Source organism: Procambarus clarkii, chromosome 63 (genome assembly GCF_040958095.1).
Source record: "Procambarus clarkii isolate CNS0578487 chromosome 63, FALCON_Pclarkii_2.0, whole genome shotgun sequence".
NCBI classification, from domain to species: domain Eukaryota; kingdom Metazoa; phylum Arthropoda; class Malacostraca; order Decapoda; family Cambaridae; genus Procambarus; species Procambarus clarkii.
The window spans coordinates 14081343-14109225 of NC_091212.1; the positions used below are offsets into that span (position 1 = coordinate 14081343).

The window sequence follows — 27883 nt, forward strand, 5'->3', positions numbered from 1 at the left end:
TATGTTTATCTCTCAGAATGTTTGGTAATATGTTTATTGTTTGTGATGTGTTTATATGTACGTATTAACACGATGTACTCAACGGGGTGAGAATAGCTTGAGCTACCTAATTCCTTTGTGTGTATTTTACCTCAATAAACTTATTTCAATTTCAATTTAAATCTGGTTGTGTGTGACTATATACGTTCCCTAACAGGCCCGTGCTGTTTATGCATTGAGAGTCTTGAGTCTTTATGCAGATTACCTGTTACCTAGGCTAGGGCCCTAGTCCTATAGGGAATTGGCAGGTTATCTTGAGATGATTTCGGGGCTTTTAGTGTCCCCGCGGCCCGGTCCTCGACCAGGCTTCCACCCCAGGAAGCAGCCCGTGACAGCTGACTAACACCCAGGTACCTATTTTACTGCTAGGTAATAGGGGCATAGGGTGAAAGAAACTCTGCTCATTGTTTCTCGCCGGCGCCCGGGATCGAACCCGGGACCACAGGATCACAAGCACAGTGTGCTGTCCGCTCGGCCGACCGGCGACGAGAAAGGAACAAAAATATAATTCATTTCCAGACATATTGATTTTCCATGTGATTAAATAATATGATCCTCAGAGTACCAGTCTCCACTTGTGCTCAAACTCAGCGTTTTTCTATCTGTAAAACATTCTTATAAAATCACTAAACATTGTTGTAATTTAGTTTTCCTTTTATTCACAATCTTTAAGTGATAAACGTGGAAGAAGGTGAATGAAAATACATTTTGTAATCATAATTTACTCTTGAGCTTCTTCTCCCCAGCAACACTGTTTCGAATCCTCATGTTTTAAATCAAAACACATTTTATACTTTGATGTTTTAGTGGGCGTGTTCGTGAGGGTGATGCGTAGTGTCCGTAGGGTGATGTGTAGTGTCCGTAGGGTGGTGTGTGGTGTCCGTAGGGTGGTGTGTGGTGTCCGTAACTCTCCACATTCACACATGTGTACGTGTAGAGTTATCATATCGTAGACCATCATGACGTCTCTTCTTGATGTCATTCATCAAGAAGGGACGTCATCCAGGCAGTAGTCATCTACTATAGGCAAGAAATATATGATGGACACACATTCAAGCAAAGGAAATAAAGGTGCCGAAAATAATATTAGAAAGTTGTCAGAGTGGTAGACGGTTGGAACAAGTTAGGTGAGCAGGTGGGGGTAGCCAAAATCGTCAGAAGTTTCAAAGCGTTATACGACAAAGAGTACTGGGAAGACGGGACACTACGAGCGCTCTCATCATGTAGCTACACTTAGGTAATTACACACACAATACAATACAATCTCCCCGCAAACACAACTAGGTATGTACACACACACACACACACACACACACACACACACACACACACACACACACACACACACACACGGGTCCTCGCAGCCGAGTTGACAGAGCTCTGGTTTCGTAGTCCTAAGGGCCTGGGTTTGATTCCCGGTTGAGGAAGAAACAAATGGGCAGAATTTCTTCCATCTGATGCGCCTGCTCACTTAGCAGTAAATAGATAAATTGGAGTTAGACAGCTGCTACGGGCTGCTTTGTGTGTGTGTATGTGTGCGCGCATGTGAGGAAATATATACAGTGAGTAGAACAGAGGGAAAAAATAGATCAGTTAGAAAGGCGGGGTCCAAGAGCTAATACCTCGATTCAGCAGGCACCAACAGTACACACACACACACACACACACACACACACACACAGGATTAAGCCACTTACATCACCAATATTACCATGCAAGACCACACTGTTCGCCGGAGAAGCGCTCTAGGAATGTGACCATAGTCGTCCCTGTCCCTGTGGTGCTGGTGTCCCTCAACCCCCAGTGAGACCATGTTGCTGCTGCTGGAAAATGTATACGCAGTTTCCCTAACAACTGTTAGGGAAGCATTTGACTCTATAATTACATATAATGCGTATCTAATAGATCCAGGTGAGTCTGGCTTCCACTTACTCCTCGCTTCCCACATCTCTCCCTCTCTTTCTTCCGTTTTCTTTCGTCTGATAAGGACAAACTCAAACATCTACTTGGCTGGCATATTTACAGTTCTCCAGCCTTCCAGGGACGGAACAGTGGCATCTCTCCCTCTCTTTCTTCCGTTTTCTTTCGTCTGATAAGGACAAACTCAAACATCTACTTGGCTGGCATATTTACAGTTCTCCAGCCTTCCAGGGACGGAACAGTGGCATAAGGCATTGAGCAAATACGGCTTACTCCTAGTAGAATGAGATAACGGGTGCCAAGCAGGCACTACCATGACGGTGTGTCCCTAACATACTGTGGTGTTGGCACTGTGGCCGGTGTGAAGTCACCCCTACGGCTTCCCTTGTATCTCTTCTGGACGCCATCATTTCTTATCTTACATTTATCGTCCTCTTTGTTTTTTGCCGATTTGTATTAATTTATCATGATTATCATTCTTCTGAAATCCCGAATGCTATAACAATGACTTATTTTCTGACTTAATTCATTACAACTGTACAGAATCTCAATAAATATGGCTTTAAACAAGTAAAACAAGTCAAAGAAGCATTGCTTATTTACAAATTAACACCAAGAGAGAACTTTACCTCAAAGCCTTACCTCCCTCAGAGTAGCATTGCCGCCGAGGGTGCAGGAGAAGGCAGGACTTTTGCTCATTACCATTGTGAACTGATTATCCTTATTTCCTCTCTGCGGCAGGACAGTGAACTCAGGTACCCAAGACTAAGAGATCAAGAGCATCATTCCTGTACTGTCAACTAAGATCATTTCTTGTCACTCTTGAATAATTCTCCCCTGGACGAGAGGAACACGTACTGTGGCTAAACGAGACGTGAATGAGATGCTTCAGTCATAGCCCTGATTCTCCACCGGAAAGGTCTCGTTCCTGTAAGACTGTCTGATGATGGCTTCCTGGTAGGATGGGAGGGAGGCGTCGTCGTCCTCGGGTCTGACTACCCTGGAGCCCTCCACCAGGCTGGGAAGGCTCAGGAAATCTGTTTTGAGGAGTCCCCCCTCCAAGTTGTTGACCAGCGCTTGGTCGCGCGGCTTGGCTGGGCTCAGGTGGTAGTAGAGGTCGTACGGAGGAGGTCTCACCAAGGCAGCCTCATATGACGGAGGCTTTTCGTTGGCAGACTCGTGGGTGGCGTCCTGCCGGGCCTGCCGCTGGTCCCTGCTCTCAGCAGCGACTCTCTCCTCCTGCAGCAGGGGAGGAGGCAAGATAAAGTGTTACACTCCCTTAAAAACTGAATGACTTACACTTTCAGATATATCACTTTTTATCGGAGAGCTTTCACGGCATAAATTAGTTCTCAGCGTAATAAGAAGTTCCTGTCCAAGGCTTCCTGTCCCCGACAACGATAATTAACGAAGAAAGAGGTCGCCATTAAATATAATAACAATAACGTGGAACTTCAAAATTTCCCGTGTTTTTTAAAAGCTTAAGAACGTAAGATTTGAAACGTTGAAAGTGAAAGGCAATAAAAACATATTTTATTAAGCGTTAGGGAGGGTTTAGAGAGTAGAAATAACCTAAGTTACTCTATCCTTTCGAGATGTACTTTATGATCTCAATAAATGTACTTGAACTTGAGTACGAGAACAGGAATGGAACAAGGACACTCACCACGCTGTTACTCTCCAGGTGGCCTTCGGGAACTTGGAGGGAAGAGCACTCAAGGGCCCCGTGAGTCCTCACCAGGCGGATCATTGCGTGCACACCAACTGTGAAGAGAAACGCAGAGAACCCGGGCCCGACGCCCCACCAGTGGAAGCAGTAGTAGATGATGACGAACCCGACGACCCACGGACAGAACTCGCAGATCTTAACCACACCCAGCCACAGGTGTTCCAGCAACCCCTGCTGCTGTTTGCGGCAGTTGTTGCATATGTTGCACTCTCTCGCCGGCACCACCACTGGAGGGGAAATGTATATCACTAAATGAGGATTTCCATTACTGTCTATCGTCTGGGTTGCTGCTTGAGTGTCAGTTGATGGCGGGGCAACTGGGGATACTGAAGACTCTGTGTTTTGATCCAGTCTGCCGACGTCTCTGCTGACTGGAGAGCCGTCCAGAGACGTCGTGCTGTTCGACGCACATGTACAGATGGAATCAGAGTCGCTCGAAGTGTCGCCGTTGTCGTCGTTGCCGTTGTGGTCGTGGCGAAGGCTCGGGGCCTCTGGAGGGATGGTACCACTCTTGGGAGGCACGCAAGACGACGTCATGGTTCAGAGTGGAAGGTTTGCTGCCAGATATGGCAGAGGCGACTGTAGTTGGTGCTGTGGCAGACTACCCAAGGCTGACGCTGTGACAACTGAGAAGATGCTTAAACACGTAAGACAACCTGAAGACAAAGAGATAAAGAAGATATTATATCTCTCGTTTTCCAATTATTTAGTTTTCAGTGTTTATTACAAATAAAACTGGTCAGCCTTAAATATTACAGACTTACTTACATAACATTTATGTACTTTTGTAGTTTGTGGTCAAAAATATTTTATAAACAGTCACCAATTTAATATACAATATTAATAAATATATTTCATAGTCATACTAAAACTCCTCAAAACCCGAGACTATTAACTCAAATTACTTCTTGTTATACATTCTAGTCATTTGTTCATGGTGAAAAAATCACCGAATTACTTGAGCCAGGGGTTAATTACGTTTTTGCAGAACGACTTACGAAACTGTTATATCTTTCTTTAATTAGGCAAGAAAGAGGAAGACTGAGATAAATGTGAAAAACACATGAGAACTGGAGATGACTGAGTGTAAAGACTGAACCAGAGCAACAACAACACCTGCAGCATCACCACGAGATGACCATCTGCCGCCCCGCCGCAGCATCCACTTAGGATAAAGTACCCGCACTATTACACAACACACACACACAAACACACACACACACATGAGCCATAGAGTAACAGGCAGGTGCGAGAAATCAGACTGGCGAACAGTACCGAGTGGAGTACCTCAAGGATCAGTGCTGTATGTCGATCTTCGCGAACACCACAACACTGACACTACAACAACAACACTGACACCACAACAACAACACTGACACCACAACAACAACACTGACACCACAACAACAACACTGACACCACAACAACAACACTGACACCACAACAACAACACTGACACCACAACAACAACACTGACACCACAACAACAACACTGACACCACAACAACAACACTGACACCACAACAACAACACTGACACCACAACGACAACACTGACACTACAACGACAACACTGACACCACAACAACAACACTGACACCACAACAACAACACTGACACCACAACAACACTGACACCACAACAACAACACTGACAACACTGCAACAACACTGACACCATAACAACAACACTGACACTTCAACAACAACACTGACACCACAACAACAACACTGACACCACAACAACAACACTGACACCACCACAACAACACTGACACTACAACAACAACACTGACACTACAACAACAACACTGACACCACAATAACAACACTGACACCACAACAACAACACTGACACCACAACAACAACACTGACACCACAACAACAACACTGACACCACAACAACAACACTGACACCACAACAACAACACTGACACCACAACAACAACACTGACACCACAACAACAACACTGACACCACAACAACAACACTGACAACACTGCAACAACACTGACACCATAACAACAACACTGACACTTCAACAACAACACTGACACGTCAACAACAACACTGACAACACAACAACACTGACACCACAACCACACTGACACCAAAGAAAAACACTTGTTTCCAACTAAGAACAAACATGCAAACAAAAGCACCTTTAGCCAACAAAAACACAATCATTGAACAAATAATAACATTTGAAATAAAAAGCTACATACATAAAAAATACACTGATACAACTCATCACAAAATACACCCAACACTCAAGCAACACCGTGAACACACAACAAACAACACAAACCACAACAACATGAACACATACTGTACACTGACCCATTACAAACACATTTCGCGCAAAAAATATGATCAATGACTCACAAAACATGACAAATAAACACCAAATAACAGCATTAACATTCAAAAGACAACACTGACGCAGAACAACACTAACACTGACACAACACAAAAAAATACTGATATAAAGCAAAAAACACAACCACAGCAACACATGTTTTTCCTTGTGTATCCCACACAAGTGAGGAGGAGGAAGAAGCAACACTGCCATACAACAGTCCAAGCAGGTACACACCCACACGGCAGCAACACAAAACACGCTATCAATCACCAAGCTTGCTGATAACTAAACAAAATAAAATATAAATATATCAAACCAAGCCAAACCCCAAACATTATTTGTATTGTTTAGTATTGTATACTTTGTTGATATATACACATTAGCACACTTTGCTTTGGCATGCGTAAATCTGCGTTTCAACTCGCTCACAAATTCAACTTTATGCTGTGTTCCAGAGACAGGACTCAGGAAGGAGAGGTACCACACTTGCGTCGAAGACTCATCCACCAATACACACACATACGCACGCCCACACACACGCACACAAACAGCGTATCGGGCACGTCCAAGTTTCAGCCATTTGCGTATTGCTTCTTTGATTTCAAAAGCCTGACACCTGAGTTTCTCACCACCGGTGTCTCTGTTACAACAATCTGATGGTGATTTGAAGAACTGATTCGCATTTTGGCCTCAATTACATGTTAATAAGTGACGGAATAAGATCTTGATTACATCAACGGGTGCATGGGGTGAGTATCCTCCCCTCCACTGAGTACTGGTAATTGATCGCACACTAAACGATGGGTAACAAGGCTCTCTGTTAACACCGTCGCACGTCTGGCAGCCTAGCGCACAAGTTTTTTTTTTATCGTCAGTGTTTTTAAAGACACTCCTGGTCACCATCACGTCGACAGCGTCATATACCATCACCATCACATTCATAACAGCACTATTATGGTCATCATCACATGGCCTCCCTGTACACACTCTTCACCACTACACGGCCACCATCCTCACCGCCAGGCTGGTGTCTAGCAGAGGGAGTATTGTCACATTCGGGCAGCTACAGAACGCACACAGAGCCGCTCAACAAGTATCGTCCGGTAGCCGCACTGGCTTGTATAGGCTGTCTGGTGCGAGGCTCCTGGTAGAGGCACCGGTTCCTCTCGTCTTGTGAGGGGCTGAGAGCTGCGTTCACCTCACATATACTGCTCCTCCCTCCCGTCATCTCTCATGCCTAAATGCTCCTTAGGCGTTCATTCTGACCGCGCTTGTCAGGCACAAGACTCCTTTTTGTTCAACTTTACCTGACGAGATGGAAAAGCTACGTCAGGGGTAGAACATTTATGAAATACTGTGGTTTTTTAGGCATGAATCGAGTGTTATTGATAAGCAAAGGCAGATATCATTTGGGCGCTAGGCTTCTTCTGATTGGTTAACAAAAGGGAGGACGCGTGACGTCAGAGGCGAGTGGTTGGGAGTACTGTCGAGTGCTTCATTGAGTACGTAGAGGGAATGTGGGGTGGAGGCCTCGATCCCTCGCTCCAATAACATACATGATACCTGTTTCACCCCCCCTGCTGCTGATAGGAACTGGTCTGTGGACACTCACAAGCTGGAGGTACTCGGGGCAAAGCTTGAGTGCGTGTACTCATAACCTTCCATTGGAGTGGTGTAGTGGTCCACCCTTCAGGTTGTCCAATCTGATTTGTATCGGCAATTGTAATCTTTCACTAGACCTTCTCTACCTACTTCATTTCAGTTCTTCACTGTGCTGACTCTTAAACAAGTTCCTTCGAATACTCCTTTGGCTATTTTGTGCATTTACCTTCCATCTATGTGGTCTTGGTATTGTCCTTCTGAAATTGTACAATATCTGCGAGTTATGGCTCCCACTTTGTCAAATGTGTGTTTACCTCTACTCGTTGTGGCCACTACATAAGCATACAAAACAAAATTTGTGTGCCTTTGCGTTATGAGTTTCCCGGGTCAAACACTGTTTCATATTCTGCTCCCTCCAAACTGTGTACATTCCCTCCACAGGTGATGTAGGTGCTGTCATTTATTTCGAGGATTTGTTGTACTCGTTTGCTTTTGTTTCCCTTAGAGCTGATTAACCCCGTTTTTTTTTTTTTTTTTTTTTTTTTTTTTTTTTTTTAAGTTGTTACAAGAGTTGTTACATTCTTGTACAGCCACTAGTACGCGTAGCGTTTCGGGCAGGTCCCTGGAATACGATCCCCTGCCGCGAAGAATCGTTTTTTCATCCAAGTACACATTTTACTGTTGGGTTAAACAGAGGCTACAGTTAAGGAATTGCGCCCAGTAAATCCTCCCCGGCCAGGATACGAACCCATGACATAGCGCTCGCGGAACGCCAGGCGAGTGTCTTACCACTACACCACGGAGACTTTTCTTTCCTATAATCGGTTATTTTCTTACTCATGAACGTGACGGAAGGAATTAAAACACATAATAAAGTGTTTTGCGAGAGAGATGAAGGGAGAGAGGGATGGGAAAAGGAGAGGGGTGGTGGAAGAGAGAAGGGAAGAGGGAGGGACGGAGAAAGGAAGGAAGCGCTGACAGAGAGCAAAACGATGATACTTGAGAGATCTAGTGATGGTGAAAGAGGGTAACTGAACCAATGAAGTTACAATTGCTTCATCATTTCGGCCACGTTGGCGTGTCTCGTGAGCCACCGTGGGCGACCAGGAGGTATATTAGTGAGGTAACAAGTATGAAAAAGTGCTTCAACATCACCCTAAACTGGATCCCATCCCATGTTGGAATCCCATTAAATGAAAAAACCGATGATATTGCTGAAATGGCAACTCGTCATCCAGTGATACATAAAACAATTCAACCCAGCCTAAAGTACATAAAAAACATCATCACCAAAAAACACTCACACCTCAACAAAGCCTATCTACACCAGAGAATAGCATAAGATTCGCCCTCTGCAATATGGTAATCAGGCCACCAAGTTACAAAGGTTAAATAACCTTGAACATGAATTCACAGGGAAATAACAGTTCCGTTATATTGACTACGTCTAGGTTACAGATGCAACTGCGAGATTGGTAAACCACGACAAAGAGAATGCAACTTCTGCCAAACTGTCACAAAAAAGCCATTACTTCACTATCTCCTGGAATGTGAAGCAACCAACGACCTTAGAAGAGCTTTAAGAGTTCATGAATCCATCAACACTGCCACTCGCCTGGTCAAAAAGGTGTCCAGCAGCTGGAGACCCTCATAAATACTGTCAAGCAGTATCCTCCCGCGCGATAGCAGCATAACAATTAAATGCGACCTCAGCGTACTATACATTTACTAAAAACAAAACAAAAATCTTCCACTTACGGGCTATTCATGCCCGTGCCACCTCTTGGGTGGCTTGCTCTTCATCACTCATCAGTCTATGAAAAAAGTTAGTTACACCCCAATATACAGGAGCACCGCTCCTGTGCCAGGTAAGTCCACTACGGGCTCACCATAGCCCGTGCTACTTGGAACTTGTTCCGAGTAGTTGAATCTATAACAACAACCCCAATATACCAGTTACATCCCCGCTCCTGTGCCAGGTAAGTCCACTACGGGATCACCTATAGGAGTGGCGCTGCCCAATAAACTCGCCCCTCGGGGCAAAATTTAAAAAAATTTACGGGATCACCATAGCCCGTGCTACTTGGAACTTTTGTTCCCAGTAGCTTAATCTTCAACAACAACAACAACGGTTCAGTAACAATATGTGTGGGTGAGAGAGAGAGAGAGAGAGAGAGAGGGGGGGGGGGGGGTTGTTAATGAGAAGTGTGCGGGTGACAGGAATGTGTGTTGGGGGTGTGAGTGGCAATGAGTGTGTGTGTGGGTGTGAGGGACATGAGTGTTTGGGTGTGAGAGAGCGTGAGTGCGTGTGTGGGTGTGAGGGCTGCGAGTACGGTGTCAGATAAGCTAGATCAGAGTCACTTCAACAAAACTGACCTAACCTAACCACTTAAGCTATTTAGGAAGGTCAGCACAAGAGTCAGAAATACTGTATAATTACAAAGATTATTTGACAAACTTATTCAATTCATTCATTTAATATTCTATTGATCAATTCTTGATTTTGTCTTTATTTGTCGGATCCTAATCACTCACTAATTTCCAAACTACGGTATGAAGTTGTTTATTGTCTTGTTTAGCTTGTTTTAGTGTCCAGGTGTGACGGCTGAAGTGGACTTGGAGACAACACACCCACAAGTGATAGTGTATCTCCTTGATAATATTATTAGGGCGCTGCCCGTCCCTAAGTGGAACGAGTTATGTGGGGAGTAAAGAGGAAGGAGAGGCATAGGTGAAGGGAAGTATAGAAGTGGGAAATACAGTGAGAGGTATGAAAGCAGGCGGGGGTGTCCGCCTTGCTGACACGATGTGTGGGTGTTGGCAGCTAAGCTAAGCTGGCTCCCTCTTGTCAGGGAGCTGTGAGTGTGTGAGAGGTTCTTCACATGTGTGTTATAAGACATTAAGACACAGGCGCAGGCTGGGTAGGGTAGGGTAGGGGAAACTGCATTGTAAGGACCCTCTGTATTACAGCATCATCTTCCACCCCTCCTTGCTGGCGCTGGCCACGGCGGGGCCTCACCTGGTGGCGCTGACCAAGGCCACGAACACTAGCACTGTGCTAAGAATTAACCATGAGGCCGATAAATATCAGTTATGATAATGGAGTGCTCTCCTTCTCTCTCTCTGTCTCTCTGTCTCTCTAAGGCGCGCTAAGCACCCCTGATGGAGTGATACTGAAGCACCTACTGAAGCACCTGACGAGGTGATCTTATACAAACACTACCGTGATCCTGGTAGAATACGGGCTCACCATAGCCCGTGCTACATGGACACTTCGTTCTGAGAAGTTAAATCTAAAACAACAACAATCCTTATAGAATGAATCCTGGTGACCGCCGACCACATTCACTGTAAAACTGACAATTACTAGGCTGTATTTGTCACAATGGAGCTGTATTCCTCCACACACCTGCTCAGGGGGGTGGAGAGGTAATTACGTACATTGTAGTGGACTTCAGAGATGGATTATTATCCACCCTAATAATAATATATCTCACGTGAAAATTATCAAATCTTTGCGTAGCTGGTATAGGTAGCTCGTTCATGTATTATTAATGTATTCCACGTCAGAGATTGTATTACATAAGCGCAGTCTGTCGTGGGGGTTTATAGTAGTGCGAATGGGGTCATGTGTGCGCTTAACGTCAACCACAGTCATTAGTGGTAGCTACAACTGGTTATCTTCAACCACAGTCATTAGTGGTAGCTACAACCGGTTATCTTACAACCACAGTCATTAGTGGTAGCTACAACCGGTTATCTTACAACCACAGTCATTAGTGGTAGCTACAATCAGTTATCTTACAACCACAGTCATTAGTGGTAGCTACAACCAGTTATCCTCAACCACAGTCATTAGTGGTAGCTACAACCGGTTATCTTTAACCACGGTCATTAGTGGTAGCTACAACCACTGTCATTAGTGGACATCTAACAACGATCTCCAACGTGGTATCTTACAACGACAGTCATTAGTGGTAGCTACAACCAATTATCTTATAACCACATTCATTAGTGGTAGCTACAACCAGTTATCTTACAACCACATGACTTACGACGGTCTAATTACCAGGTCAGGTGGGCTGGTAACAGGTGTCTTATCTGATGCCTACCTTTCTGCTGGACCAAACACCTCTATATCCCATGTACATGTTCGACTGACGACAAATATGCTTCAAAGATGGTCAATAAAACTAATTAAAAGTAAAAAAAAACTGATCATAAAAGTGCATTCATAAATGGCTATACATCAATAATTCGATTAATAAAAACATGTTGAATATTAATTTAAACCGAAACAAGTTATAATAGCATTAAAACATGTAATCTTAATGATTACATGTTGCACAATTTATTTATTTATTTATTTATTTATTTATATACAAAAAGGTACATTGGGGGTTAACATAGAAATTAAGTGGAATTTACATTCTTGTAAAGCCACTAGCACGCATAGTGTTTCGGGCAAAATTAATTCCATAGCAACGATTACTGTGGGAAAGAAGCATTTAATCAGATGACACTTAAATTACAACCTAGACTTGCATAGTGAACAGACCTATGACACCTAAGACTGACCATTACGACACAGACTAAAATCCTGTCAATAGACAGATTAACAGAAAGCAAATAATCCGAGAAAGATGAGTCGATGAGTTGGGAAGATGAGTGATGCAGCAATATAAACATGGCCAAGATATATTAATCAGGACAAAAAGATTAGATAAAGATAAGGAGGCAGTGTCGTTTTTTGTTGTTGGAGAGAATTTGTCGCTACAGCCTCAGTACAACCTGATATAATCCCAGTATTACCTGAGAGAGAGACTCAGTCAGCGTATGCCTCTAAGGCAAAAATATATACACTAAATATGCTCTAATTCTGGATTTTGGGGAAATAAATGTATCCTGTCAGGATGTAGATGAGGTAGACTGCATCCCTTAAAATCCTTAAACCGTCCATATGTTCAATAAATCACTGAATTATATGTTTAACAAATCTCTAACCCTGTCCATGGAGGACAGAACATGCATATATGTTGGTTAGCATTGTAAATGTGTGGCCACGTCTGTGGTAGAAAATAATAAAAAAAAATAATGAATAAAAACGCTGCCGCAATAGGCCTGATCTTTTCTGTATTAGGACGTCTTCATTGTAATGCTGATCCCTTAAATACATTTATCATTCCATTTAGTATCGTAGTGTAAACTACTTTTAATAACATTGCATTAACTGCTATGGACCTTTGACGGTGTAACGTAGTCTTCCCGGTTTATTGCTCCCTCTTACTTATTAATGACTTTATTAAATGTTGTTAAAGATTCGCTACCTGGAACAAAGTTCCAAGCAGCACGGGCTATGGTGAGCCCGTAGTGCCTCCCTTTATTAAATAATACATCCTCTGTAACAACTAATTAACCATTGCTAATTCTGAATATTTTCTAAATAAAAATTACTATTAATATTATCATTACGTTCTTTCTACTATGAACCTATTTTCAGATATGTTGGGACATTTATTTTTTTTTGTAATGAAGGATGAATATTTTTAGGATCCTGGTGGGTACGAACTGGTTGTTAAACAATAATTACGACTATTAATATGCTCTCCATGACCGAAGCAGCATGAACATATTTGTATTCAAGAAAATCATCATGCCTAACTGCCTCTCTGCTTGATAGGCTTCTTGTAGCATTCCTTATGTAAAAAAAAATACATCACACATCTAATCCATAGGGTTTAACATAGGGTTCAGCATGATACAAGTCTTACAGTCTGAATACAGTTCAGAATGCAGTTCTAGGGGGCTGCGTGGATCTGTTTCCTTCACTATGGGTTATGTGTCTCCACCGGTCAGATTTAAAGAGGTCGGTCACTATTTTCTAAACGGCTCACGCGCTCTGCACCAGGGGATACAGCTTTAATCTGGCTGTGTGCTTCCGTACCTATGTCTCCAGTGGTTCTTACGCAGCGACGACTTGAGCTGCGTTACGAGAGCCGTCATGTGGTGCATTGTTGGAGACATCACCTCGATCATTCCAGCACATGAAATTTAAATACAGTATTTCCTTTTTGCATTGAACAATTACTCCCAGTTGTGCCTCAGCACTGTAAAACTACACTGATTTTTAAATTTAGTATTAATATACAGTATATTATTTGTCTACATGATAAATATGGAATTCTTCCTCTTGTTTAGATAGAACTTATATTAATAATATTGACCATCGTATGTGTATTGGCGTAATAAACAACTAGAAAGTAGAAATTGTTGCTACTGAATTTGGACAAGCCGGAAATGGTTTCGTATTTATATTATTAATAAAACTAAACCTTACCATCCTAGGCCTAATTCACGCTATCTGAGGCCTAATATAGTACATATATGTGCTATACTAAGCCTAGGAATATTACAGTTTGGTGTTAAACTTTATTTTTTTCCAGGATAAAGATAATTGTGCCAAATTATACTCTCTTATTGTCCATTGCATTAATATATATACGAATTGTCTACATAGTTACAAACTGTTCTAGCTAAACAGGATGGGTTGAGAAATGGACATACATGACTAAGTCTACATAATGGGTCTCTCTCCTCTCTCACTCTCTCTATCCCCACCCTCTCTCTCTCTCTCTCTCTCTCTCTCTCTCTCTCTCTCTCTCTCTCTCTCTCTCTCTCTCTCTCTCTCTCTCTCTCTCTCTCTCTCTCTCTCTCTCTCTCTCTCTCTCTCTCTCTCTCTCTCTCTCTCTCTCTCTCTCTCTCTCTCTCTCTCTCTCTCTCTCTCTCTCTCTCTCTCTCTCTCTCTCTCTCTCTCTCATGCACTGAGGAGAGAGGTCTAGCATGAGGTCAGCAGCACAACGACCTTCCCTAAAATCAAACTGACGACCAGAGAGTAATCGCTGGTGAAATAAAATGCTCTCATTTGGTCGTTTCTGGCCATAGATGGTGTAGGCATCATGAACCGAACCAGGAAATGGCCAATGCCAGCCAAAGCACTCAGCGGGCCATTTGTACCCCTCCGAGAGTGAACTGAGACCACCAGAGTACGCCATTATCCTTCAGCGAGACGCATGTTGACGTTCCCACACTCGTCGTTCTTCATCTTGCCCTTCACCTGTCGTTCAATGTAGCTCTGCTGCGCTTCCTGCTTCCTTATTATAATACGCTTTGCTTAAGACGCCTTTCAGGCCCTCTGAAGCCCCATCTAAACCGGTTTACATCTTAGCAAACACACGACGTATCGTTCACTATTTTACGTTGTAAAATATTTTATTTTACGTTGTAAAATATTTTATTTTACGTTGTAAAATAGCCTTGTTGTTTATAAAAAAATAGCGTTTAATTTTTAAGCGTTTATTTATTAAACGCCAATTTTTATCGTTTAATAATTATTTAGTTTAATAAATAAAACGCTTAAAAATTAAACGCTATTTTTTTTTATAAACAACAAGACTATTTTACATTGTAAAATATTTTTTTACGTTGTAAAATAGCCTTGTTGTTTATAAAAAAAAAATAGCGTTTAATTTTTAAGCGTTTATTTATTTATTTATTAAACGCCAATTTTTATCGTTTAATAATTATTTAGTTTAATAAATAAAAAAAATAGCGTTTATAACCTTTTAATGATAAAAGGTTATAAGCGTCGTTTATAACCTTTCAGCGTAATAAAGGCATTAGGCTATGTCGTGTGCTTGGGGGGAGTCTGAAGAAATTGTATTGTTAAACGTCATCATTGTGCGTCGTTTTTCCCATTGAAGCCACGTTCCTTATTGGTCTAACGAGGTGAAGTGGTTGGACTCTTGTGCGGAGCTGTTAGGTCACAATCACCTGGTCCTTCAAGACGAGGATCATCAGTACGTCTGTTGTCCCTTTTTTAATCTTAAAATTACACTTATATCAGCCATTAGGGAATGTAGGAAGTGATCAAGTGATAAGACCATTATCAAGAGTTAAGAGTTAACAATAGAGCCTCAGTTGTTGCTCTTCCGTCCGGATATGAGAGGAGAGGACAATATTCCAGACAATACTTGCAGCATAGACTACATACCTGCATCACCCACAACACTGGCAGCATAGACTACATACCTGCATCACCCCACAACACTGGCAGCATGGACGACATACCTGCATCACCCCACAACACTGGCAGCATAGACTACATACCTGCATCACCCCACAACACTGGCAGCATGGACTACATACCTGCATCACCCCACAACACTGGCAGCATAGACTACATACCTGCATCACCCACAACACCTACAGCACACCATCTGGTCACCACTTGGTCCGGGAGACATCTCCCGTCACGCAGGGTGCAGTCACGCCTCCACAGATCTCCAGTATCAGCTCTTGATACTGGTAATGGCTCAAAAGGGCCACCACTTACGGGCTATTCATGCCCGTGCCACCTTTTGGGTGGCTTAATCTTCATCAATCAATCACCTACAGCAGACCCCCCAGACCTCCTGCAGCAGCCCAGTCAACAAACGTCACATTAGCAACGGTGTATACCATTAGTAACACGTTATAAAGTAGACGTAGGTGCAATATTCAAATATCTAGATGCAAGGATTCACAGGTATGCCAGCCGTGCCGTGCTCACCTAGTTGTGCTTGCGGGGGAGGGGGGAGAAGGGAGATCGAGCTTCGGCTCTCTGGTCCCACCTCTCAAGTATGCCGGCCAGTCTGACAACACCAACACTGCTTGTGGCATACACCAGCCCGTGTTCTCTTGATGTTCCTCTGCGTCAAAAACCTGACCTTTTAACCTAGCTAGAAACATAACAACCCAAGCAACCCTCCTATTTATTCTGATAAATAGAACTCCACGGACACTAAACTACAAGGATACCAAACTACTTGGCTGACAGGTGTGACCAGTTACTGGTTCATACATGGTTTGGCTGTTACTGGATTTGGACAATATATATCATTTGTTCGAACAGCAGAGTGGCCGCTATAGTAAGGGCTCCTAGTGACCATCGTTTTAAACCACTTCACCGTCAGATTAACTACGGCAATGAACAAATCCACAAGGGCCGTGACGAGGGTTCGAATCTACGTCTGAGAGGATCCCAAACACGTCTTAAGCGGCCCTTGTGGATTTGTTCAAGGGCGATAGTCATCGTTATCTTGAGGTTATCTTGAGATGATTTCGGGGCTTTAGTGTCTCCGCGGCCTGGTCCTCGACCAGGCCTCCACCCCCCAGGAAGCAGCCCGTGACAGCTGACTAACACCCAGGTACCTATTTTACTGCTAGGTAACAGGGAGCATAGGGTGAAAGAAACTCTGCCCATTGTTTCTCGCCGGCGCCCGGGATCGAACCCGGAACCACAGGATCACAAGTCCAGCGTGCTGTCCGCTCGGCTGACGGGCTCCCCATCGTGCACTGTGGATGCAGAGGGGTATTCTCCCTACTCTCCCTATTCTCCCTCCCTCTCAAAGGTGGTCAGGAGGCCTGGTCGACGACCGGGCCGCGGGGACGCTGAGCCCCGGAAGCACCTCAAGGTAACTACTCAAGTGCACATTCAACGCTCAGCAATATGCCACTTAAAGTCAGCGTGACAAAGTGAGAGACTTCGCTCTCACAAGAGACCTAAAGACCCATATAATGTTTGGCCATTTATGACTTCGACTACTCGCCGATGTCGTAAATGGATGATCCCAGGCAGCGTCTGGGATCATCCCGGGTTCGAACCCTCATCGAATATATACCGAAAATATGCCAATTACTGAAAACGGTGATGGGTCATATTTTGCCCAAACCCCCCCTGCAGTTTTCAAAATGTCTGAAATGTCGGAAATTTTACTCCTGAGCGTGATTTTTGAGCCGAATTCTGACTCTCTGACCACGGCATCTTGTGGATTTGTTCACATGATATATCACGCTATTGTGATTTTATCACACAAACTTTATTATATTTATATCACACAAACAAGTTCTTTCAGCCTCGACCGACTTGTCTTGCCCGTCTTAAACAGTGAGGACGCACAAGTCCAACGCACAAGTCCAACGCACAAGTCCGACGCACAAGTCCAACGCACAAGTCCGACGCACAAGTCCAACGCACAAGTCCGACGCACAAGTCCGACGCACAAGTCCGACGCACCAGCAGCTTCTGCTCAAGCGGCCGCCCGGGTAATGCTCGTTCAAGGTCGATCGCTCAACTTGTTTGCTAAGTCACTCTGTTGACTGTCAATTATATGCTCAGTGTTTTTTTTGTATCTTTGTTGAGGTCTGTGTGTACGTGGGTGTGTGTGTACGTGGGTGTGTGTGTACGTGGGTGTGTGTGTACGTGTGTGTGTGTGTACGTGGGTGTGTGTGTACGTGTGTGTGTGTGTACGTGGGTGTGTGTGTACGTGTGTGTGTGTGTACGTGGGTGTGTGTGTACGTGGGTGTGTGTGTACGTGTGTGTGTGTGTACGTGGGTGTGTGTGTACGTGGGTGTGTGTGTACGTGGGTGTGTGTGTACGTGGGTGTGTGTGTACGTGGGTGTGTGTGTACGTGGGTGTGTGTGTACGTGGGGTCTGTGTGTACGTGGGTCTGTACTCACCTAGTTGTACTCACCTAGTTGTGTTTGCGGGGGTTGAGCTCTGGCTCTTTGGTCCCGCCTCTCAACCGTCAATCAACAGGTGTACAGATTCCTGAGCCTATCGGGCTCTGTCATATCTACACTTGAAACTGTGTATGGAGTGAGCCTCCACCACATCACCCCCTAATGCATTCCATTTGTCAACCACTCTGACACTAAAAAAGTTCTTTCTAATATCTCTGTGGCTCATTTGGGCACTCAGTTTCCACCTGTGTCCCCTTGTGGGTGTTCCCCTTGTGTTAAATAGACTGTCTTTATCTACCCTATCAATCCCCTTCAGAATCTTGAATGTGGTGATCATGTCCCCCCTAACTCTTCTGTCTTCCAGCGAGGTGAGGTTTAATTCCCGTAGTCTCTCCTCGTAGCTCATACCTCTCAGCTCGGGTACTAGTCTGGTGGCAAACCTTTGAACCTTTTCCAGTTTAGTCTTATCCTTGACTAGATATGGACTCCATGCTGGGGCTGCATACTCCAGGATTGGCCTGACATATGTGGTATACAAAGTTCTGAATGATTCTGTGTGTACGTGGGTGTGTGTGTACGTGTGTGTGTGTACGTGGGTGTGTGTGTACGTGGGGTCTGTGTGTACGTGGGTCTGTGTGTACGTGGGTGTGTGTGTACGTGTGTGTGTGTGTACGTGGGTGTGTGTGTGTACGTGGGTCTGTGTGTACGTGGGTACTGTGTGTACGTGTGTGTGTGTACGTGTGTGTGTGTACGTGGGTGGGTGTGTACGTGGGGTCTGTGTGTACGTGGGTCTGTGTGTACGTGGGGTCTGTGTGTACGTGGGTCTGTGTGTGTACGTGGGTCTGTGTGTGCACGTGGGTGTGTGTGTACGTGGGGTCTGTACGTGGGTCTGTGTGTACGTGGGTACTGTGTGTACGTGGGGCTCTGTGTACGTGGGGCTCTGTGTACGTGGGTACGTGGGTCTGTGTGTACGTGGGGTCTGTGTGTACGTGGGTCTGTGTGTACGTGGGGTCTGTGTGTACGTGGGTGTGTGTACGTGGGTGTGTGTGTACGTGGGGTCTGTGTGTACGTGGGTGTGTGTGTACGTGGGTCTGTGTGTACGTGGGGTCTGTGTGTACGTGGGTCTGTGTGTACGTGGGGTCTGTGTGTACGTGGGTCTGTGTGTACGTGGGTACTGTGTGTACGAAGGGCTCTGTGTACGTGGGGCTCTGTGTACGTGGGCCTGTGGGTACGTGGGTCTGTGTGTGCGTGGGGCTGTGTGTACGTGGGTCTGTGTGTGTACGTGGGTCTGTGTGTACGTGGGTACTGTGTGTACGTGGGTCTGTGTGTACGTGGGGCTCTGTGTACGTGGGTCTGTGTGTGTACGTGGGTCTGTGTGTGTACGTGGGTCTGTGTGTACGTGGGTCTGTGTGTACGTGGGTCTGTGTGTGTACGTGGGTCTGTGTGTGTACGTGGGTCTGTGTGTACGTGGGTCTGTGTGTACGTGGGTCTGTGTGTACGTGGGTACTGTGTGTACGTGGGGCTGTGTGTACGTGGATCTGTGTGTACGTGGGGCTGTGTGTACGTGGGTCTGTGTGTACGTAGGTCTGTGTGAACGTGGGTCTGTGTGAACGTGGGTCTGTGTGTACGTAGGTCTGTGTGTGCGTGGGTACTGTGTGTACGTGGGTCTGTGTGTGTACGTGGGGCTGTGTGTACGTGGGGCTGTGTACTCACCTAATTGTGCTTGCGGGGGTTGAGCTCTGGCTCTTTGATCCCGCCTCTCAACCGTCAATAAACTGGTGTACAGATTCCCGAGCCTATTGGGCTCTGTCATATCTACATTTGAAACTGTGTATGGAGTCAGCCTCCACCACATCACTTCCTAGTGCATTCCATTTACTAACTACTCTGACACTGAAAAAGTTCTTTCTAACGTCTCTGTGACTCATTTGGGTACTCAGCTTCCACCTGTGTCCCCTTGTTCGCGTCCACCAGTGTTGAATAGTTCATCCTTGTTTACCCGGTCGATTCCCCTGAGGATTTTGTAGGTTGTGATCATGGGTGTGTACGTGGGTCTGTGTGTACGTGGGTCTGTGTGTACGTGGGTCTGTGTGTACGTGGGTCTGTGTGTGTACGTGGGTCTGTGTGTGTACGTGGGTCTGTGTGTACGTGGGTATGTGTGTACGTGGGTCTGTGTGTGTACGTGGGTCTGTGTGTGTACGTGGGTCTGTGTGTGTACGTGGGTCTGTGTGTGTACGTGGGTCTGTGTGTGTACGTGGGTCTTTACTATATGTATTTACAGAATCGAACTATTACCTCTTGGATCCTTCCTAAACCAATTTATTTTTCATCTTTTATGTCTACTACATATATTTTTATCTTACACACACCCAGGAAGCAGCTCCGTAGCAGCTGTCTAACTCCCAGGTATCTATTTATTGCTAGGTGAACAGGAGCATCAGGGTGAAATAATCTCTACCCATTTGTTTCTGCCTCTTCTGGGGATCGAACCTTAGGACTGTCCACTCAGCTGCGAGGCCCTGTGAGTGTGTGTACTCACCTAAGTGTAATTTACCTAAGTGTAGTTACAGGATGAGAGCTACGCTCGTGGTATCCCGTCTTCCCAGCACTCTTTGTCATATAACGCTTTGAAACTACTGAAAGGTGCACAACTAGGTGAGTACACCTTGTTGTGCTTGCGGAGGATGAGCTCTGGCTCTTTGGTCCCGCCTCTCAACTGTCAATCAACTTAGACAAAGATGGTTTCAGGACTTAAGTTTCTGAAGGATACTCGTTGGTCAGTATGTCATATGCCGCTGTCGTTGGGCTTCTGTGATCAGACTTGGAGTTATGTCCACTCTCAGGGGTTTCTCCTTTTATGATTGAAGAATCTTGTCCAACCACTTGGGCTGGACGGTAGAGCGACGGTCTCGCCGTAGCAGCTGTCTAACTCCCAGGTACCTATTTACTGCTAACAGAGGCATGAGGGTGAAATAAATATTTTGCCCATTTGTCTCCGCCTCCACCGGGGATCGAACCCGGAACCTCAGGACTACGAATCCAAAGCGCTGTCCACTGGGCCCCAAGACCTAGTGACCATAGACCACTTGCGTCAGGAGGACCTCACATTGCGTCACGCAGTAAGCAAACGTGGACGCAAGTAAAAAATTAGAGAGATGACTCTTGTTATACGACATTTTGTATATGGAATTGACCACTCCGTTACAAATGCGACGTATTAGTACAGCATTAAGCATCATGTTATTGACGTGTCCAATGAATCGGCCTTGCAACCCGTCGTATCAAGTAATACGTCAGACGTTTAGGGGGTTCGACGAATACGTTAAAATGTACGTTAGGGGCTCACCATAGCCCGTGCTACTTGGAACTTTGTTTCAGGTAGCGAATCTTTAACAACAACGTTAAAATGCAACAAATATTAACATTTAAAAAAATTACGGGCTCACCATAGCCCGTGCTACATGGACACTTGGTTCTGAGTAGCTGAATCTAAAACAACATAACATTTAACACGCCGAAATATTCATTTTTTCTTTTTTTATACGCCGGCCTCCGCAGGTCATGGTTGGGTGGGTGAGGCCAGGTGCCGGGTTTCGAACGAGTGTGGTTAGGCAAAAACCATCGCATTTTTATTCGTGGATCGAGAAAACTGTTGTTGTTTCAGATTTAGCTACTCAGAACGAAGTGTCCATGTAGCACGGGCTATGGTGAGCCCGTAGGATCGAGAAAACGAACTGGGGCCAGATTCACGAAGCAGTTACGCAAACACTTATGAACCTGTACATCTTTCCTCAATCTTTGACGGCTTTGGTTACATTTATTAAACAGTTTACAAGCATGAAAACTTGCCAATCAACTGTTGTTATTGTTATAAACAGCCTCCTGGTGCTTCGGAGCTCATTAACTGTTTAATAATTGTAAACAAAGCCGCCAAAGATTGAGGAAAGATGGACAGGTTCGTAAGTGTTTGCGTAACTGCTTCGTGAATCTGGCCCCAGGTTACCAATTATAGGAAGCGTCAGGGGGGGGGGGGGCACGAACGTGCGTTCGAGTGAAGGCGCATTTTTTTTTTTATCTTTTTAACCTCACGTCCAGTTTTAAGGAGGCGCAGCGTTTGTGTTCTTATATGAGTACCGCGCGCTAGCAACACTTCAGGTGTGTAACATTGTACACTAGCAACACTTCAGGTGTGTAACATTGTACACTAGCAACACTTCAGGTGTGTAACATTGTACACTAGCAACACTTCAGGTGTGTAACATTGTACACTAGCAACACTTCAGGTGTGTAACATTGTACACTAGCAACACTTCAGGTGTGTAACATTGTACACTAGCAACACCACCACCTAACTAAGAGCCTAGTAACACACACACTGAGTGCACACACACACACACACAGTGTTGTGTGTGTGTGTGTACTCACCGAGTGATGTATTCACCTAGTTGTGCTTGCGGGGGTTGAGTTCTGCTCTTTCGACCCGCCTCTCAACTGTGAATCAATCAACTGTTACTAACTACTACTGTATTTTTTTGACACACACACACACACACCCACACCCACACACACACACACACCCACACCCACACACACACACACACACACACACCCACACACACACACACACCCACACCCACACACACACACACACTCAAATGTAATGTAATGAAGATAGGGGTAGGGAACAGGAGACCAGATACAAGGTATCACTTGGGAGATGAAATACTTCAAGAGTCAGAGAGAAAGACTTGGGGGTTGATATCACGCCAGACCTGTCCCCTGAAGCTCATATCAAGAGGATAACATCAGCGGCATATGCCAGGTTGGCTAACATAAGAACGGCCTTTAGAAACTTGTGTAAGGAATCTTTCAGAACTTTGTATACCACATATGTCAGACCAATCCTGGAGTATGCGGCTCCAGCATGGAGTCCATATCTAGTCAAGCATAAGACTAAATTAGAGAAGGTTCAAAGGTTTGCGACCAGACTAGTACCCGAGCCGAGAGGTATGAGCTACGAGGAGAGACTACAGGAGTTAAACCTCACGTCGCTAGAAGACAGAAGACTTAGGGGGAACATGATCACCACATACAAGATTCTCAAAGGAATTGATAGGGTAGATAAAGACAGGCTATTTAACACAAGGGGCACACGCACAAGGGGACACAGGTAGAAAGTGAGCGCCCAAATGAGCCACAGAGATATTAGAAAGAACTTTTTTAGTGTCAGAGTGGTTGACAAATGGAATGCATTAGGAAGTGATGTGGTGGAGGCTGACTCCATACACAGTTTCAAGTGTAGATATGATAGAGCCCGATAGGCTCATGAATCTGTACACCTGTTGATTGACAGTTGAGAGGCGGGACCAAAGAGCCAGAGCTCAACCCCCCGCAAGCACAACTAGGTGAGCAGACGAAGGAAGAACTTAGACATACAAGGTACCAACAGGCTAGACCTTCAACAGAGAAGGAACAGGGAAGGGTTTTAAAACACCACAAAAAAATAATCAACCATCAGTATCCAATAAGTCGCTGGGGACCTCTCCCTCCTACCCTATTACCCACCTTCCCTCCCTCCCTTCTTAACCCTCCCTTCTTAACCCTCCCTCTCTCCCACAATCCCTCCCTCCCACCCACATCAATGTGTCGCAATTGGTCTCTATTTGGCGACCATCCAAACTATCAGCAGACGCAAACACACACACACAAGGGGCGCTGGTGGGTGAGTAGACAACACGCTGGATACGTAGTCCTGTGCTCTGGGGTTCGAGTCCCGGCGTCGGCGGAAACAAAAACTGGCAGAGTTTCTTTCATCCTGATACCCCCTGTTACCTAGCAGTAAATAGGTACCTGGGAGTTAGACAGCTGTTACAGGCTGTTTCCTGTACTCATCTATTTGTGTTTGCGGTGGTTGAGCTCTGGCTCTTTGGTCCCGCCTCTCAACTGTCAATCAACTGGTGTACAGATTCCTGAGCTATTGGGCTCTATCATATCTACACTTGAAACTGTGTATGGAGTCAGCCTCCACCACATCACTGCCTAATGCATTCCATTAACTACTCTGACACTAAAAAATCTTTCTAACGTCTCTGTGTTCACCTAGTTGTGCTTGCGGGGGTTGAGCTCTGCTCTTTCGGCCCGCCTCTCAACTGTCAATCAACTGTTTCTACTACTACTATTTTTTTTCTCCACACCCCACACACCCCCCAGGAAGCAGCCCGTGACAGCTAACTAACTCCCAGGTACCTATTTACTGCTAGGTAACAGGGGGATAGGGTGAAAGAAACTCTGCCCATCGTTCCTTGCCGACGCCCGGGATCGAACCCGGGACTACGTGTCCAGCATGCTGTCCGCTCGGCCACCGGCTCCCTCTGTGGCTCATTTGGGTACTCAGCTTCCACCTATGTCCCCTTGTACGTGTACCACCCGCGTTAAATAATCCAATAATGTGTGGGCGAGGGCTGCCACGTACATGGACGGAGTGTCCAGACTCACCGTTGAGTTCGGCTGCGAACAGCCGCGTCTAACAGCCTGGTTGATCAGTCCAGCAACCAGGAGGCCTGGTCGACGACCGGACCGCGGGGACGCTAAGCCCCGGAAGCTCCTCAAGGTAAGGTTGAGCCCTCGAGAGCGCCACGTGGATGACATGGGAGTTGACCACGTCATCTTTCCACCAGCCTGCTGTCCGGCCTCTTGTAGATTCTCCAGTCGTAGCCTCCACGGCTGCAGAACCTACAAGCACCGTAGCACACACACACTTGGGCTTTGTGTGTGCTGTATTCACTTATTTGCGCTTGCATAAAGCTGCAGTTACTAGACACCCACCTTCCAGCCACCGCTGATTGATTGATAAAGGCACCCAAAAGGTAGCACGGGCATGAATAGCCCGTAAAGCCTCCGCTAGTTTAATGCAACCATTCCCAAACTTTATTTTACTTCCGCCCTTCTGGCTCAATAAGCTCATTCCCCCGGTGCCTCAAATTTGGACCACCAATGTCGTAACTGTGATCTACTTTTAAGCCAGAAGGTAGAGTGATGAATTCTGCACTTCCGAAATCCACGCCAGTCATATAAACCTAACTCGATCGAGAATCGAACCTGGAACCCCAAGGTTAACAGACCGGTATTCTAACCACTGTGCGACGGATGTAAGCAACCAGGAGGCCTGGTCGACGACCGGACCGCGAGGACGCTAAGCCCCGGAAGCACCTCAAGGTAACCTCAAGGTAAGGTAACCTGCTAGGGAAGATGTTGTTAGAAGAAAATTTATAACAGTAGGATTAATCGGCCCATCCTCCGAATAGACAGTACGTTTTAATACTAACTGTAATAAGTATATTCCTGATTATCGGCATAGTACATAAATACACTTAATCGCCAGCATCGCACTAAAATATTGTAAATATTAGAGTTTACCCAAAAAGCTGTATAGAAAACCACGACCACAGACGACCTTGAGAGTGTAGAAGGACAAGCATGTAAATAGCATTTATGTTTTCTAATTACAATTAGTACGTAACCTGTAGCTATATTGATATTACAATTTTATAAAATTAATAAAACAAAACTGAAATATTTCAATAAATTATAAAGTAACTGGTTATTTTCAAATTTTGTATAAAATCTCTATTGTTAATTATAACTGAAAAAGAAATTCTTTATATTTAAAACTTTCCATATAAAGTTTAGGAATAGTATACAAGTATAAAATTTTGAGTGTATCATCACAAAAGTAGGAGAATATGTGAGGAGGTATATGTAAGGGCACCTGTAAGTTTATTTATATATTATGCCGATAGTCAAGATTGTACTTGTTACATTTAATATTAAAACGTACTGTCTATTCTGAGGATGGGCTCAGATTAATATACTCGTACGCTCAATAAAACCCTGATATATCAGATTCACAAAGTCTGAATGCCATTTAAATAGTACAAACAGTGAGGTAATCAAGGGTACTTCAGACTTAAGTCCCAATCTCTTCACCGCTGGTAATGTAGTTGATGAGTTTAAATCAGTGTTCCAATGACAGGTTTAATGGTACTTATCAGCAGTTTTAAATCCATACGTTCAGTAATCTGAAGTAGATTTCTTTGCTTCGTGAGAAGTTGAACGACTGAGCTACAACTACGCTCCACTAAATATGATAATGTAAGCTTGAGAGTTTTTACCACTGTAATGCAGAATAGAGAACCAGAAATTTATCTTTGCAACCAAAATTCTTGGTATGATTTTTTGTTAAACTTTGGCTTCTGTTCAATGTCCTTTTGCAACTCACTTAGTTCCTCCTCTACTCCAACTGCTTCAGGATATGAAAATAGACAATCTGGAATGTCCAACAAGTGATGATCCTCAAATCCCTGAGACACATCATGCAACGTAACTCAATAGTCTCAGAAAAACACTTAAATCATCGTCATGTAGCCTGGTTTTCTTGGTCTGACCAGCTTGGAAATTACTAAATTTCACAATGGTCAATATTATACTTGAAACTATTTAATTTGGAAATAATCGTAGAGATTATTTAAAAAAAATATCTATATAATATTTTCTTCTCCGAGGCTATGGGTCTCTACACTTGCACCAGGAGGTGGTGGTACCCTAAAAAAATTATATAATAATAAATATTATATGTGTGTATATCACGAAAATATACATTTATTTATATAATAAATATTTATATAAAATAAATATTTTATATTATAATATAATATAAAAATATCTCGTGACTAAAAATCTCGTTTTTTTCAGTCAGATGTTGGCGATGGTCAACACAATGAATGGATAATTGTAATAGTTTTTTTTTCCAATTATCAACAAAGCCACTATAGCAACCAGTCATTGAAGTCGCTCCATCCACCCGGTTTTCTTAATTCTCCTCAGCTGCATAAGACATGTTAGAAAGGGACCTCTCGTTTTCTTTGAAGAACTGTTCCACAACGCGACACACCGACTCCTTGGTTTAACAATAACAACTTGTTGGTTTAACTTTTATCTTCTTATAACGCGCACATAAGCAAGTACCAGAGATGCATTACCCAGTAAAGTTGACTCGTGCAACTTATACAAATTCTGTTGTCCCTATAGTATGTTGCACAACATATTTCCCACATTTTTACCATTTTGCATCGTACTATTGCAGTTAGGAATGTTTGCTAGGAGGAGTTTTTCACCGATTGTGTGTGCTGCTCTCCAGACTTTGGCGCTACCCTATTATGTGTGAAAGATCACACAGTGTGGATTAAAAACCAGCTACAAGCTCATCCTGAGTAAAATCAATGCATATTTATCTTTGCATATACATATATGAATTCATGTAATATCAAGGCTATACAAATTGCATTACACATACACTAACTCACACCTACTTCAGCTGTAGAGACTTAAAACGCACGTAATGTTGTTAAAGATTCGCTACTTGGAATAAAGTTCCAAGTAGCACGGACTATGGTGAACTTAATAATTAAGTGCTTTTACGCAGTATATATTTTAATTTACTGCACACTTCAAGTTATTTTTAACGAATTATTAATAATGAAAACATAACGGTTAATATTATTAAATGCTTTTATATAACTACTTACTAATTGACGCGCTGAAGGCTATATAAACACACTTTAAATGTGAACCGACACGACGAGACAACACACCGGTGGTTAACTGGGACAGAAT

The 27883-nt window shown here is 44.2% G+C and overlaps 1 protein-coding gene across 2 annotated transcripts; it reads right to left on the minus strand.

The window, feature by feature from the left end:
* Nucleotides 1–745: 745 nt before the first annotated feature.
* On the minus strand, nucleotides 746–27872 carry LOC123769508 (uncharacterized). 2 transcript variants are annotated; one of them, XM_045760673.2, is made up of 3 exons: nucleotides 27796–27872; nucleotides 3626–4344; nucleotides 746–3198 (listed from the first exon to the last, which is right to left on the minus strand). In XM_045760673.2, exons 2-3 carry the CDS (start codon nucleotides 4223–4225, stop codon nucleotides 2848–2850), a joined length of 951 nt encoding a protein of 316 aa, XP_045616629.1. In that variant the 5' UTR covers nucleotides 4226–4344; nucleotides 27796–27872; the 3' UTR covers nucleotides 746–2847. The 2 variants fall into 2 exon arrangements, with proteins under 2 accessions (XP_045616629.1, XP_045616626.1); XM_045760670.2 differs by lacking the exon at nucleotides 27796–27872 and adding an exon at nucleotides 7067–7440.
* Between the last annotated feature and the right edge of the window lie 11 nt (nucleotides 27873–27883).

What these genes read in the sequence shown, in the direction of transcription:
- LOC123769508 (XM_045760673.2), bottom strand. Translation starts at nt 4,225, where the DNA reads ATGACGTCGTCTTGCGTGCCTCCCAAGAGTGGTACCATCCCTCCAGAG. An exon ending in ACCTGGAGAGTAACAGCGTG is followed by an intron (nt 3,199 to 3,625) that starts GTGAGTGTCCTT and finishes CCCCTGCTGCAG; the next exon opens with GAGGAGAGAGTCGCTGCTGA.